Source organism: Diadema antillarum, unplaced genomic scaffold, assembly GCF_040938485.1.
Source record: "Diadema antillarum isolate AM-2024a unplaced genomic scaffold, OU_Dant_1.0 scf00000075, whole genome shotgun sequence".
Taxonomy (NCBI): Eukaryota; Metazoa; Echinodermata; class Echinoidea; order Diadematoida; family Diadematidae; genus Diadema; species Diadema antillarum.
In genome coordinates this window covers 3,962,479-3,977,500 of record NW_027270964.1, presented here as the reverse complement: position 1 = coordinate 3,977,500, position 15,022 = coordinate 3,962,479, and the positions used below count along the sequence as shown (strand labels likewise).

Genomic DNA, 15,022 nt, shown 5'->3' with positions numbered 1-15,022 from the left:
GAAATATCATGGCACTAAGAGTCAAGCATGAACAGCTTTCTACTGTTGTCAAAGAAGTAACCTGGGAACAATTACCAACCAATCCTCCAATACATGATGATTATTTCATAACAAATCATAACCAAAAATCCATTGCGAAACAAGGTTGATCAATCTGATATACATAGACGGTATCCTAGAGCATAAGACTCTGGCAGAGTCAGAGTCAGAATCTAAAAGATTCAAAATTACTCTATCTAAACGCTTCCTCACACAAGGCCTTGAGGTATCATTTCAGGTTGAAATACATCAATTCAATTTTATGTGAACACAAAATCCATTTCTACACGTAACTCTGTCTCCACTCACAGAATTCTATCTATCTACTGGTGAAACTAGCTTGTAGCTCGCAAAGCAGAGCTAGAGTTTTAACATTTTGATTGACTTGCAAAAGTGCAGCTGAACATTTACCATTGAATGCAATGCAAGAACTGCTATATGTTCCACAGAAGAAAGAATTCTCTGGACAAGTGTGGTACATACCTCTTCTACATTGAGTTCTCAAAGAATGTGTGTTTGAGCGCACATACAGTCTGATGGACAATGATATTATGTTAAAATGAAAAATTCCTGGAAATTATTTACATTCAGGTGAAAGATTTTTGATCGGACATGCCTAATCTTGCTACAACATCTTAACTCAAAATAATCTAAATATTTCCTGAAAACATTGGTGTGTTAAAGTCATTTTTCACAGGTACAGTTTTAATGTAAAAGTGAAGGCTATAAAAGGATTGTACATAGACCTAGTATTAGTGTTTGCTTTTTATTTGTTTTTCACTATAACGACAAAAATGAAATATCAATTTTAATTAAACACTAATGCTGCTCAGGAGTGATCAAGAAACAAGCAGGCACTGCAAAAGAAATGGTGCAATCACTTGGCCTGAACGAGTCCACAGGAGTGGACAAAGAGTGGACAAAAGCTAGTCAGCAAAATTACTAAAGGTTGGTAAATGTCTTAATCTCCTACTGAATAAAGCTGCTATAGTTCTTTGGGCTTTGAAATTGTTTTTACCAGGTACTTTTCTCATTATTCCAGTGATTTGAATTCAGAAATTCATGTACAAAGTAAAACTACTTTAAAATGTCAATTTACAATACATGGACACAAGCAGGTGGTTGGATAAAACACAGGTTGTTGTTATGTCAGCTATTAATATTGTTTGTCCAGATATCTACATACATTTCTCACAGTAAGGACAGTGAATACGCAATTTCCCTAATCCATGTAAATCTATGGATGTTTTTCCCCTAACTGGTCTAGCAGTCGACAATCTCATGAACCTGTAACAAACAATGCTGTCTGGCTGCTGGAATGCAGACATGCTAACATTACAGGGAAGTTTGGGCTACCTTGGAAAGGTGTTGGGTGAAAGGGGGTAGCCCTTTACTACTGTGACAGTGCAAATAAGATTTGAATATATTATTTTGAAAACACCCTACTTTGTCCTGATGAAGAATGTTGAGCCATAATCACATGTGCACAAGCATCACCATACACATAGCCTTGCATGTACAAACTTACAAACTTGTATTTGATAACAATGCAGGGATATTTTGTCTTAGAATGTCGATCAGTAAGCACAAAGGCAGACTAAAATATCTCTGTTGACTCTCTCTGGTTGAGAAAACAAGAATGTCAAAGTTTGACAGCTGAGACAGTTATTCCATGCATCCTTCAACGAGCAATTTCAGCAAGCATATGTTTCTAAGGGATTCAGGTGTGTTCCATGCAAACAATGTTACCTGAGCATAGCAAAACATACACTATAGTATGACACTGATTCTTACAAAGAACACACATTGTCTACACAGGATTCAGCCTCTTCATGTTTTTTTAGCATCAACTTCTTAAGGGACATATTTCACTTCCATGACAACCCGATCTGTAGCAATCTTGAAATAGAAGTAATAATTCTATGAGAAGAGATGTTTTTTTTTTTTCCATTGCAAAGAATCCTTAGCCTTCATTATCTACGACTAAATCAGTTGATGTAAGTTCTGATTCATCCATTAACATTCAATTAAGAAACCATATGAAATCACTGCGTCTGGACTTACTGTTAAAATCTGAGAACTGTTTCATGTCTAATGTAATCCTAGACGATTGAACTCTAACTCTCATGTCGACATGCACCTGAATCAATCTGCAGCAACATTTTCCCGCCACAAATCAGATGAACTGATGAAGCGTCCAAGATCGGACATGAAACAATTCTCGCAGTAACACAAGTCCTGATGCAGTGTTATTTTTCTTTTGTTTCTTAATGATCTAAGACTACTATCTACAAGAACCATTTTTGAACACCTATCCATGAACTGGATAAAATGTTCCCAGTGAAATGACATGAATACTTTAAATCTTTGAAGGTTTCCCTGGCAGTAAAACTTTTAGTAAAATGGTCTACCCACTCTCGGCATTTTGGTAAGCATGTTCTTATCATTTTTTTTTTTTTTTTTTTTTTTTTTTTAATCGAGTTTTTATCGTTTTTGGGAGTTCACTTGAAGATGATAAGAACATATTTACCAGAACGTTGAGAGTGGATAGACACACATACCCAAAAAAGAATGTGGTGTACCATGAAGCCTTCTAGTACTAGACATGAATACATTGTAATTGCTGAAACTGCCTTGCTTTCAAATGACATGTCAATTAAATTAGAACAATAGACCTCATTAAAAAATGAACTATGCTGTGAAAAGTAAAATGCGGAATAGAAATTTTGTGTCGTCATGCTTTGATATGAAATATAGTTCTTAAAATACATATGGCACATAACCTCACATGAATTCAGATTACATCATTTTCTTTACTACTTATCGAGTGACTTTCATTAATCATTTTTTCACATTACAAGCTAAAACTTCAATCACAAATCAATGAAAGGAATGAAATGCAATCACAATATGAACCCTCATTACTTTTATGACTTCCTACACTATCACTGTCAGAAATACAATGTACTTTCACAACGTTGGTGGTGATGAAACATTCACTATGAATAACACAGTATTGGTCACTGTTCTCACCAACAGTCAAACTTACTTTTCATGATAAAAGCTGAAACAAAGGAACGATTCCTAGATATGATATCCGGCATCTGATAGGTATGTGTGTGAATGAAACTGTTCAATCTGGTCATGCATCAAGGCTAACCTATAACCTTTTGAAAGATATATTGATATAATCACCATAGAAATGTGTAATGAAAGCTGTTCACAGACTTGTTTCTGATTATTGGTAAGTCATAATCCACAACCCACCATACCCTTTGTCATCTGATCTGATGGCGCTCCTAACTACACAGCAGTACTCCATATCCTCACATGATCATAAGAGATATGCTCATAGATGACAGAGGCAAACTTTTGGAGCAGTGATCAGATGTTTAGTGGGTTCATCTAGAACTTGACACACCTCTACCAGCGAACACACAGAGACGCTTCAGTCTCTGCGGTCACCATGGATACAACTCGTGTGTGATTTCACTAAATACTCTGCACCGAGACCTGGGGGGTGTTTCATAAAGCTGCTCGTAAAGTTACGAACAACTTATGAGCGACTGGAGATCAGTTCTTGTGCTGAATTATGGAAATTCTGATAAGTATAGCACAACAGAACTGATCACCAGTCGCTCGTAAGTCGTTCGTAACTTTACGAACAGCTTTATGAAACAGGGCCCTGGGCTGTCAATGTTCACACATTGACAGCAGGGAGGGCTCCAGAGCGCTATTGGAGAGATACCTGTATGCTTCATTCATTTCAGAAAGCAAAACTACTTCCAGAATCAGGGATGTTGTTATGTTCTCTTGCTAGGACAGTAGAGTATACTTATATTTTAGGGAAGTCTTCTGCAGAATTCTGGAGGGAAACTCGCCAGCTGAGATTGAGATGTAAAAATAATATGGCACAGACACTTTTTTTAAAAAAATATACATATTTTTTTAGCTACATTCAAATATTGAAATGATCTAGGTGCCAAGAAAGATGTAAATGCAAGTAACAATGGTTACACGGGTAATCAACTGAAGTGCCTGTGTGTATGGAAAGTTTGAGAAAATAAAGACAATTGATAACTAGCTTGCAATATAAAACATGAGACAAAAAAGGGGGCACATTGATATGTTCCATGACCAATAACTACTTTGACTAAATGATATGTTTTCTGTTGTCATTTCACTTCCTCTATGAACAGATTACAACACAAAACATGTTGTAAGTTTACACATTTGGCAGTAAAGGTTTCAAGATACAGCATGTATACTCGATTGGCAACACAATGAAATCAACTACTACTACTACTACTACTACTACTACAAAAAAATAGCATTCACTTTAAAAGTCATCCAGGGTTGATAACCCTTTGGCTATATTTTGGAGATTCGGTTTGTATTCCAGTGCATTTTCAACAAGAACTGAAAGACATGAATGCAAGAATTCATTTGGCAACATAGAAGTGAAATAAACCTGTCTTAACTCCACTGAGTTTTGCTTCCCACTTGACCTGTATGTAAAGCAGATATGTGGCTACAGTCACTGATTTGGCAACAAAATGAATCACACCGGCAAACAATAAGAAAAGCAGAGCTTTCGTTTGCCTGACATTAACAACAGAAATTCAACTACACGCCTACAAAAGCTACAATAGTTTGTTTGAGTGTGACACAGAGTATACATATATAGTTAGGTCTTCTACTCTCTATTTTTTTTTTTCTATTTCTCTGTTCACAACAAAGCCTCGCATGCCTGGTGTCTGGAGCCTATATCACCTAGATGCTGGACAGCTATTTCACAGTGTCATTTGGTCCTTGCCTATGTCTGCTGCCCTCGTGCTTTCTCCTCTGGTACATGGTGCCCTGAACATACCACATTTCATTGTTTGACTCTCCTGATTGCTCCTAAATTAAATCAAAAGTCAACAGGCCCAGCAAAATATTTAGATATGTCTTTTTTTTTTTTGCATGTGGAATAGTTTTAATTGCATTGCTTGGAGCATGTACAGCTTGCATAGATTGTAAAGCATGGCAAAAAGTGTTGAGTTTTGGGACATTGTGAACATCATTTGGAGTGCAGCATCTCTGCTTCATCGTAAAGAGATGGAAGGATCTACCCTATGTAGGTCATGTACCCTGTGTAGTAAGGTGCTGAGTGAGGAGTATTGGAGATAGAGTGTGTAGGAGAGTTCACTTTCTGTGAGTGTTCTTTTAATGTGTTCACTTTGGTGTATGATCTTGTGGTAAAGCGATTTTAAGGCTGCATTCTAAGGAAGCTGTTAAATATGATTTAATTTTGTGTTTGGTGAAGTCTAGTGTAGAGCTGGTGAAGCATTCATCATATACCGGTATGATGCTTGAAGTAATTCTTTTGGGGTTTTGTATGGTAAGCTGTAGGGTGTCTACACAAATCTTTAGGCTACTATGAGATTCTGACACAACATATGTACACTGTTTGTGCTTAAAATTTTGCAATTGGAAAAACAAAGTAAATTATGACAATATTAAAGATTAAGATTATCCTATTTCAGGGCATTTGACTCTTCACCAATTTTTGCACTGTAATTTTCTGACATGAAATGCCATTTGGCACTTTGAACACATGCAGTAAATGAAAGCCAAATGTATTATGATGTGACTGTAGGCAGGCCATGTGTATTTGTTTTAATTATCAATGCTTTCTCATGAAGTATTATGTATTATGTATTATGATGTGACTGTAGGCAGGCCATGTGTATTTGTTTTAATTATCAATGCTTTCTCATGAAGCAAACAGATGATAACCACGAAGTCATTCCCACTGAAGTGTGTAGCAAATTTTTAGAAGCTTCTCTTTCTTTTTTTTTTCATTTGTACAGTGTCATGGACTTATTGACGAGATATAATGCAATGTTTTTCTCAATGAATTCTCTCAGGATTCCTAGAGATTCAAGATTTCTTCAAGTGAAACAAGATGAGGATAAATCGCTTGGAAAATAAATATTTTCTTGCACATGCACCTTACATTTCTTTCCCAAGAATACAACCTACAACACATCATTCCATTTGGTCATATGTATTGGTGACAATATGTAGCATATAACATATGCATATTATCTTTTTGTATAAGTGAACATATACTGAAAATCTATAGTTCATCAGTTGAGAATGATAAGGGCGTTACGTTGCCACAAAACCCATAGTGTTCGAGACAACTTAACACCCTTCTCATTCTCAACAGACGGCCGTTGCATCTGACCTGCACAAGACAAGGAAGTGAAACACGGGCAGTATAATGTGAATTGTAAGCAAGAACTCACATCTGTCCTACAGCTAGTGACTTCACAACACAAAGCTCACATTTCATCATAAAGATTAGAACTCTGTCACTAACAAGGAATTGTGATCTAGATCTCTGATATGGCCATCACACTAGACACATCACCTGATAAGGAATACAAACTGAGAATGGAAGATACCTTTTGAAAAAAATCTAAGACAGTACATGAACTGCCAAGCATCTCTTTATACTAACAAACACATCACAAGAACATAATATTATGCTAGCAAATATTGGACATGCTGTAGAATCACCATGCCATCTACACATTAGATGATTTAATTGGCACTGGGTTTACGACATAGAGGGCGGTAATATTTGGTGACCAACTTGAAGGAAATACAACAAAACATGACTCTGGTAGGCAGCATGCTTATGAAAAATTAACTTGACATGTGACGTAAACTGGCTCAACAGCGAATGAGGGGTTGATCACTCTCGATATCTATGAACCACATTTAAACCAGAACTTGAGGGTTATAATCGTAACATTAAGTAACATTGACTACTGACGTGGCAGAACTCAACTAACAATCTTAGGAAACAGATTAGGTTTTAAAAAATGAGTAGGACGGAGTAAGCATAAAAAAACAGATTGACATGGCAGCCTTAAAGAGGGAAAGAAAATATCTTTGGTTAAATCTTCCACTGGGCATCCCTTTGCAAGTTTCTGTTATATTGTGAGCCGCATTGTACATCTCAGCATAAAAAAATGACATATTACCCTCTGAAAAAGTCTGACTGGAAAGTATGAGGCTATCATTTCAATTTTTCTGAACCATGCTTTAAATTGCTACTCAGCTTGTGCTCGACAATAAGTGATAAGTGACACAGCCTCCCACTCAGCATCTCTCACATTGCATTGACATAATTTAAAATCCAGATTTCAATCTATTGTTGTTTTTTAGCTTTTCTTGAAAACAATGTAAAATTTCTATTTGTCAAACTAAAAAAAAAAATGAATAAAACTTGATGAGCTGTACATCTACATGAATTGTTGGCAAATACTTCAATCGTCTTTCAGGTCACACTCTTTCTATGAGCAAGAGCATGTTACTCACATGACATAACCTCAAACAGAAAGGCAATTATTCCTCTATATCCACATCTGAAGAATAAATAACACTTACAAATCAAGCCACCCTATGTCTGGCTGATATGCTGATGCAGATATTGAGTGACATGCGAATAGAAATATGAGTTACTGTTTGTGACAAGTACATTTCTTTACAAGTGCATATAATGAAGACTGGGCTAGGAGGGTTACTATACGGCTGTCTGTTCCGTTCTCTCCCCCTTTCCACCGGTCGATCTTGTGTGGTGTGAAGAGCTGGAAGTCTCTGACATGGCTTTATCTGGGAGGAGCCCCTTGGGTTGGGAGTGTCGACTGCCCCCGGATGACCCGTGACTCTGACTGTGGCTCTTCTTGCCTTCTGAGCTGCAGTGAGTCTGGGCTGGGGAGTACAGGCCACCATACTGGGGGCCGAAGTTTACCGTTGGATTCCCGTAAATGTTTCCATTTTGTGTGTGCATTGGAACAGTGTCCAAGGCCCGGAGGCGGGAACAGATGAGTTTGAATGGCGGTCTGCGGCCCGGGATCTCGCTCCAACATTCCGTCATGAGGGCGTAGATGTACTGCGGACAGCCGCTCGGGCAGGGAAGGATGTGCCTCGTACGGATCATCTCGATCACCTCATTGTTATTGTAGCCGTAGAACGGCTGCAACCCGTACGAGTAGATCTCCCATAAGACCACACCAAAGGACCAGATGTCGCTCTCCACCGTGAAGCGACCGAACATGATGGCCTCTGGAGCCATCCATCGGATGGGGAGCACGGCCTGTGAAGGCATCCGGTAATAATCCCCAGAGTAGATGTCCCTGGCTAGACCAAAGTCTGTAATCTTTATCTGCAGTCCATCACCCACCATACAGTTTCTGGCAGCGAGATCTCGATGGACAAAGTGCCTGCTCGACAAATACTCCATCCCGGACACAATCTGGACGGCGATATTCAGAAAGTCGGACGCATCAAGCGATGACTGCGTGTCCTCATCGCCACTCCCGAAGCCGATGTCGGAGTTTGGCGAGTGCCGGACAAGGAACTCGTGGAGGTCGCCATGAGGCAGGAACTCAAACAGCATGCAGTTCGGCTTCTCCTTGAAGCAGACACCAAGCAGCGTGATGATGTTGGGATGAGTTAGGGATGCCATCACACTGGTCTCTCGCTGGTAGTCACTCTGGAGGGCCGTGTTTGCGTTTTCACTGAGGGTCTTGATGATGATGGGCGTGGTGCTGTACTGGTTGTTGAGACCCATGAGTTCACCTCGGTACACCTTACCAAATGTCCCCTCCCCTAGGATCTCAGTAAACTTGATGGTTGATAGAGGAAATTCTTTCATCTGCTGGGAGTCACAAAGAAAGGATGAAAAATCTTACAGTGTAATTACAAATACAGATAAACATTTATGTTTTTGCAGCAAACTGCTTCCAATTATATCCCATTTTTGAAAGTAGTACATCTAATCTCAAGCTTCGGCACTGTACAACTGGCTCTCTTGACAAGAATTCATGACCTTGAAATTCTCTGTAATCATTATCTTTTATCTTCACATAAATTTTTAACAATACCCTGGTACAATCAAATTCAATACTTTCAAAGACATTTTAGCTTAAGATGAAAATAGGGCAACATTAGTCTTGAGTCACATAGTACTATTCGAGGTGACAAAAAGAAGCATGGGACTACAAACGACAAATCTCTATCATTTTAAAACTCCATTGTAACTGTTTCCAAATTTTTGCTCGATGGATCACAAAGAAAACAAGAACAAGTCTCGGCCAACGAACCTGAGACTTTTGTTGTAATGTCTCCATCTCACAGGGTCTGGCCCGACCAGCCACCCTGCCGTACCGCTGAGACTTGGTCTGACGCCAGCATATACACACACAGCCACAAATCAACAGGATGACAACAATGACAGTCACTGCTGGGACTATGATGTAGAGTACTGTGGGCTTACTAACCACTCCAATCCCATTCAGTTCATCTGTACAAAAAAGAATAAAAGCCAGTAAGTATAAAAATTCCTCTACATCAAAACATAACAGATTCATGGATTTCACTAAATTACCCCTTTTTGTGGTAACTATTTAAAATGGACAGAATCAATTTGAACACCACCTATTCTTCAGATGATAAGAATATGTGAAAATTGATGACATAAAGACAAGATGTGTTGTATGAAAGACTAGCAGCTACAGTGTTGTGAGTCACATAAGAAACTGGACACCCTCTATGGAGGAATAGAAGAAAAGTAAATAGAAAGATGGATATATAGATAGATGGATAGAAAGAGAGAAAAGAGAGAGAGAGAGTACAGCCAATATGTGGATCGGCTATTGGATTGCAATATATTTAAAAAAGTACTTGTGTCAAAACCTAAAACAACACACTCTCCATTGCCATCATTATTCCCACTCACCAACTGGAGCAAAAATATAATGTTAAGACTGATTCATTGATATCTATCATTCAGTTGATGCCGGTACACAGATGAAGGCCAAAGTAGTGATGAAAATATCGCATCTCAGTGAGATTTGGATCATGCTAGGCCAGTCTTGCCACAACAAGAGGTGGGTAAAATCAGATATCTGCAGCTAAAATGAGCAGTTTCCATGTCGCAGCACTTGATATGACAAAAGCTTTCAGAGAAAACAATCATCCCTTCTACATTTCAGCATCAGACGCCAAGTGTAACGTGATACGTCAGAGATGACATGCTTCGTCTTCTTGTTCTCCTGATAAAAACCAGGTCATGTTCCTCTTTTGGCGTGAGGAGTACAAAGGGATTCTCTGGTGTCTGCATTGATGCCATGACACGTGGTATCAAATTTGGTTTGGTGAGACTTCAAGGTCTGTCTTCTCAAGGACCAACGCACTGATGGGGACAGGGAGGAGACAGATGTTGGAGAAAAGAGATTTAGGATGGGATGTAGTCCATCTCCATGGTTACTGGGAGGAAACCAGAGACCAGATGATGGGATATCAGTCAATCCTCTGGAACTCAACAGCTGAGGTATTCCCTTTATTGTGGCATTCACAAAATCTACAAAGCTTATTGGCGTCCAACATGAGTAAAAGAAACAACAAATACAAGACACGCTTTTCACTATTTGCAATGTTTATCATTCCCATTGCAAATTCATAAACAGGAGATCTGAGGAAACTCTGGCAGGTTTGGATAATCAAGAGATTTTTCATGCCTATCATCACATAACATGTTCCACCCAGATATCTAAAGCCCTCCCAGTCAGATTTTGATTTGTTGGGAAAGTTTAACCACGATATTTGCAACTGAATTTATACAACTGTACATCTTGGCCTAGGGTCGCACCATGTTAAAAATCTTAAAGTTATAGCATTTCAGATAAATCTACGTCTACAAACTCAGGCAGATGTACTGGTTCCTTTAATATAGTTCTCTGGAGATAGAGTGTGTTGGTTTGCAAAGCAATTTATCATCCCTTCCTTCCTCACAGTGCAAATTTGCACAATCCATCTACAGAAATCCTAAAGACCAAAAGTATTACCTAGAAAACAAACCTTGTAAATTAAAGGACTGTACAAAAGAAGTGGAATGTACCAACAGTGAATGCTATAGATACCACATGCATTTGATTTTCCTTAGGAAGATACACATCTTCTCAAGGCTCAGATTTTTGCGCAAGTGAGATACATTCCAAAGCATTACCAGGTATCTAAACCATGACAGAAGACAAATAAATTCTTTCCACCACTATTTACACCTTGGAGAACATTCAAGCAAGCCATGTAAGATTTCCTGGTATTTTTTATCATCCCATGACATGGCAACTGAAACCTCTGAAATGGGTACTAGAATACTAAATTGAAAAGTGACCTGCTATTTTGCCAACAACAACTGTAAACTTTACTTCGTAACAACAAGTAATCCCAATGTTATCCTGATATCATCACAAGTTTCTATGACCGGCATGTTAAATGCAACCCCCTGAAATCTCCCTTTGGTTAATCTTTTCGGCAGTCAGATAATTGGAAAGCTCTGTGACATCTGACCTTTTGAACTTGACCCATCCCATGACCCCCTGATGATGTATCCAATCAGGAGCCCTCGTTAATCACACACCATGCTGTCACTCGACCCCTTCCCCTAGGAAGCCATCAGTCTTACCATCAGATATGGCACACTACCCAAGCAGACTTCACCATGCCTGAAATCTCTCCCCCCGTCCCATGGGATTCTACTCGCTATTCTCAGGCGCCGGAAGGCTCTTTGACTGGCCCTGGACCAAATATTTTAGAGTACCTACATGTACATCATGTACATGTATGTCCCTTTGTCCCTTTCCATGTACGGCATGGCTGAACATTATTTTGCCATACCAGGCTTGACCTTGGCCTTTAAAAACTCTCCCTCCTGTACCAAGTCCCAGAATCCTCGTAAATTAAGTGTATTTGATGTTATATAAATAGATAAACATATCCCTCTTAGATCTGCACTCAGGACACCCTCATCACATGACCAATCACATGACCATCTTCCTTTGGCTGAATGCCAATTTACAGATGATTTGGAAAAGATCATGTGATTTGAGGGTAGACTTCCTCCTGTGTTTTCATAAATGCCACACATTCATGACATATTCCAATCTTCACATCCTATCGCTGCTGTAATATAAATCTGTAAAGCAGGAATATGTCGAGCATAACTATAGACTAGCTGATCATCGCTGCATTTACCTTTTATCTACAGATCACTTTCCTCTGATCTATGTCTTTTTCTTTGTATTATATGACTGACCTATTTCTTTTGCATCGAATCATAAATACACTTGTAAAGTAAAATATCTTGCAGTTGTAATGCGATTGAGCAGACTTTACTGCTCCGAGCAAAAGGTCATTTAGTTTTCCAAATTCTGATAAAGGAGCAAATTATATGGCCAAATCTGTTTATATTACATACTATGTTCCATTCTACTAATCTTTTCAAGAATCCAAAAGCAGCAATCTTAGATATTGTGCTCCATGTTTTCGGCAGAAAATGAATACTTTAGGATGCAAGTCATGCCAGTGATTCATTGATTAAAAGATGAAGTAGGATTAAATTGCATTGCCCATGGAGATTTTGATCAGAAATCTGTCTCAGTATGAATTAATGTGAAAAGACTGTGCCTCATAACAAAATATGAATTGTATGTACCAGCAATGCAATGATATAAAACTGTTAAAACTGCAGAAAACTGATAGAACAACCTATAGCTGTGCTCTGTAGAATGTGCATACATATGTCATCATAATAATCCTTCTTGACTATTAACTGTCACATAAGAAATCATCTTAAACTTGAAATATAAAATTGTGAGTTCCCCATTAATACTGTGAAAGTGGAGGCTTTCACAAGAGTTAACTTTTCACTCTCAGCCACGTACGATGAATTTCGCATGTTTTTAATCCCACAGAATCAAAACAATATATAGTGTTAGGCATAAGATGTAAAATCATTTATGCACTTTAACTTTCATACTAGGTCTGGTTGCCTGTAATGCAAATTTCTGCACCATGAAAACTTCCGATTTTGCAGTAGCATTTTAGAAATCAGCTCTGACATGATTCTATTATGATAGAGAGAGAGAAAAAAAATCTCCATCATCATTTTACTTTGACAAAAGCTACACAACATGGAAAGTAAAAGACATGCCATTATCAATGTTTTTCAAAGTTCTTGAGAGAAAAGTGAAAGGAGAAGTAATGTACTATCAATTTTCTTCCAGACAAAGAAGTCTGTCTCAGAATCTCTCCATGTTGCTTCCATGAACACTAAATACCGGAATGAGAATTCTCTTCTCTCTCTCTTGGCAAGACAAACAACGCCAGTAGATGCTTTCCAGCCTCCGGGATCCTCACTCCAGATCCAAAGTTCAAGTTTTTCCAGTCTGTAGCTACTAAGCGGCTCTAATTGACCATAAATTCATCCCTCCCCGAGGACGTGAACCCGTCCTCGACTCACCCAAATTCACCCATTCCTGATGGAAGTACAGACAGACACTCTGGTATGTTCTGCGGCAAGCCAAACACTCGTAACTCATTTCTTTCTCTCTGCCTTTGTCCGGGCTGAACACAGCTCGTCTGACATCTATTTCGGTTCATGACGACAAATGTATTTAATGAGTCTCTCGTCGCAATCTGTTTGTTCAATCATAGGCCACTTTCTCTATATCTTCTGACCCAAATTTCCATCAATTTACGATGTCCTGCCCCATTTTAAGGTCACGGACTTCAATAAAACCATTTAACAGTTGCTCCCAGCACAAGTCACTTCAATATAAAGACAGGACAAAGGAGTGTTTCCTTTATATAAACTACTGCTGTAGCATGAAGTGAGAAATAACAGATTATATGTTGTGAAAAAAAAGTCTGAAAAATCTGTTTCAGCCCACGTTGTACAACCTTCTACACCCTAATTTTGATTGATATGTAGAACAGAGTGAAAAATCTACTTTAAAAATCACTAAAATGAAGATTGTCAACTTTTTCTCACACATCATATCACTGGACTTATGGCCAGCTTTGAAAGACTAATGTAAAATAGTAAATTAGCGCCCTCTTTTGTCAATATATGGTCACTCTTACTCACCACACTTTGGTATGTCGCATCTCTCGGCCCGTATTTCTGGATTCATGGTGAAGCACCAGGGTTTGTCGTGGCCGTTGCCGGGGTTACGGCAAAAGTTGTGTCCCCCTGCAAGCTCTCGGTAGTGGGATGGCCAAAGGGCGTGCTTGTGAGGCTAGGAAGGGGAACAATATGGACGTCTTGTGGTGAATTGGAAGAACAATCACTGATCATACAAGATACGTTACACTTTAAATCATAAACACATTGGGACTCCATGTTCAGAGTTAATACATATGTTGCTCTGCTGCAACTCTGCATGAAATTATAAGATGTGAAACCAAGGGAAAAATAGGTTACCCCACATAGACCACTCAGGGTTCATCAGAATGTATATAATCTGCATTTAATGAAGGCTTCATTAGTAGAAACATAGTGGGGTCACACTCAGAACTATTTGAACATACATCTGAAATAATTACTAAGGCACTATACATGATTATGATAACCTGAAGATGTATTACTATTTGTGTGTGTGTGTGTGTGTGGGGGGGGGGGGGGAGGTGAGATAACCTTGATTAAACTGACAAGTCTGTCATTTCGTTTGGTATCAGTTACCGCAGTGATTGTAACCACAGGAACAGTTTCTACCCACCTCCTGTTTGTCCCATGCCTGACACACTGCCCCTGATGAGCTGCGACTAACACGCCCTCTGTAGTCCTCTCCTGTACCATTGTAGCAGTTTGAGTCTGTGTAGCACATTGGAAGGGTGGTATGGAGAGTAGATAGATTAATTGATTAAAAGATAAATGGATGGACAGATGAAGGGGAAGATAGATTCATAGAGATATAAACAGATAACAAACATGAAACTAAAATGAAAGAACAAGTATTAAGACAGAAGGTTGCATTTAAATGAGTTTTCATGTTTTATGAAAACATGAATGGCACCAACATGAGTTGAGGATGAAATATAGTCTAAAACACTTCACTACCACATTCTTATCATCTTGTGA

The 15,022-nt window shown here is 38.7% G+C and overlaps 1 protein-coding gene across 1 annotated transcript in view; it reads right to left on the bottom strand.

Annotated features, from left to right (window-relative positions):
- Positions 1 to 6,965: 6,965 nt before the first annotated feature.
- LOC139717451 (inactive tyrosine-protein kinase transmembrane receptor ROR1-like) overlaps positions 6,966 to 15,022 on the bottom strand; it is a 155,950-nt gene continuing 147,893 nt past the window's right edge. Inside the window, exons 10-13 of the mRNA XM_071628957.1 lie at positions 14,661 to 14,755; positions 14,030 to 14,180; positions 9,204 to 9,403; positions 6,966 to 8,755 (exon numbers count right to left, since the gene is read on the bottom strand). Coding sequence (XP_071485058.1) covers positions 7,622 to 8,755; positions 9,204 to 9,403; positions 14,030 to 14,180; positions 14,661 to 14,755 — 1,580 coding nt within the window. The 3' untranslated portion in view covers positions 6,966 to 7,621. The remainder of the gene's footprint in view (positions 8,756 to 9,203; positions 9,404 to 14,029; positions 14,181 to 14,660; positions 14,756 to 15,022) is intronic.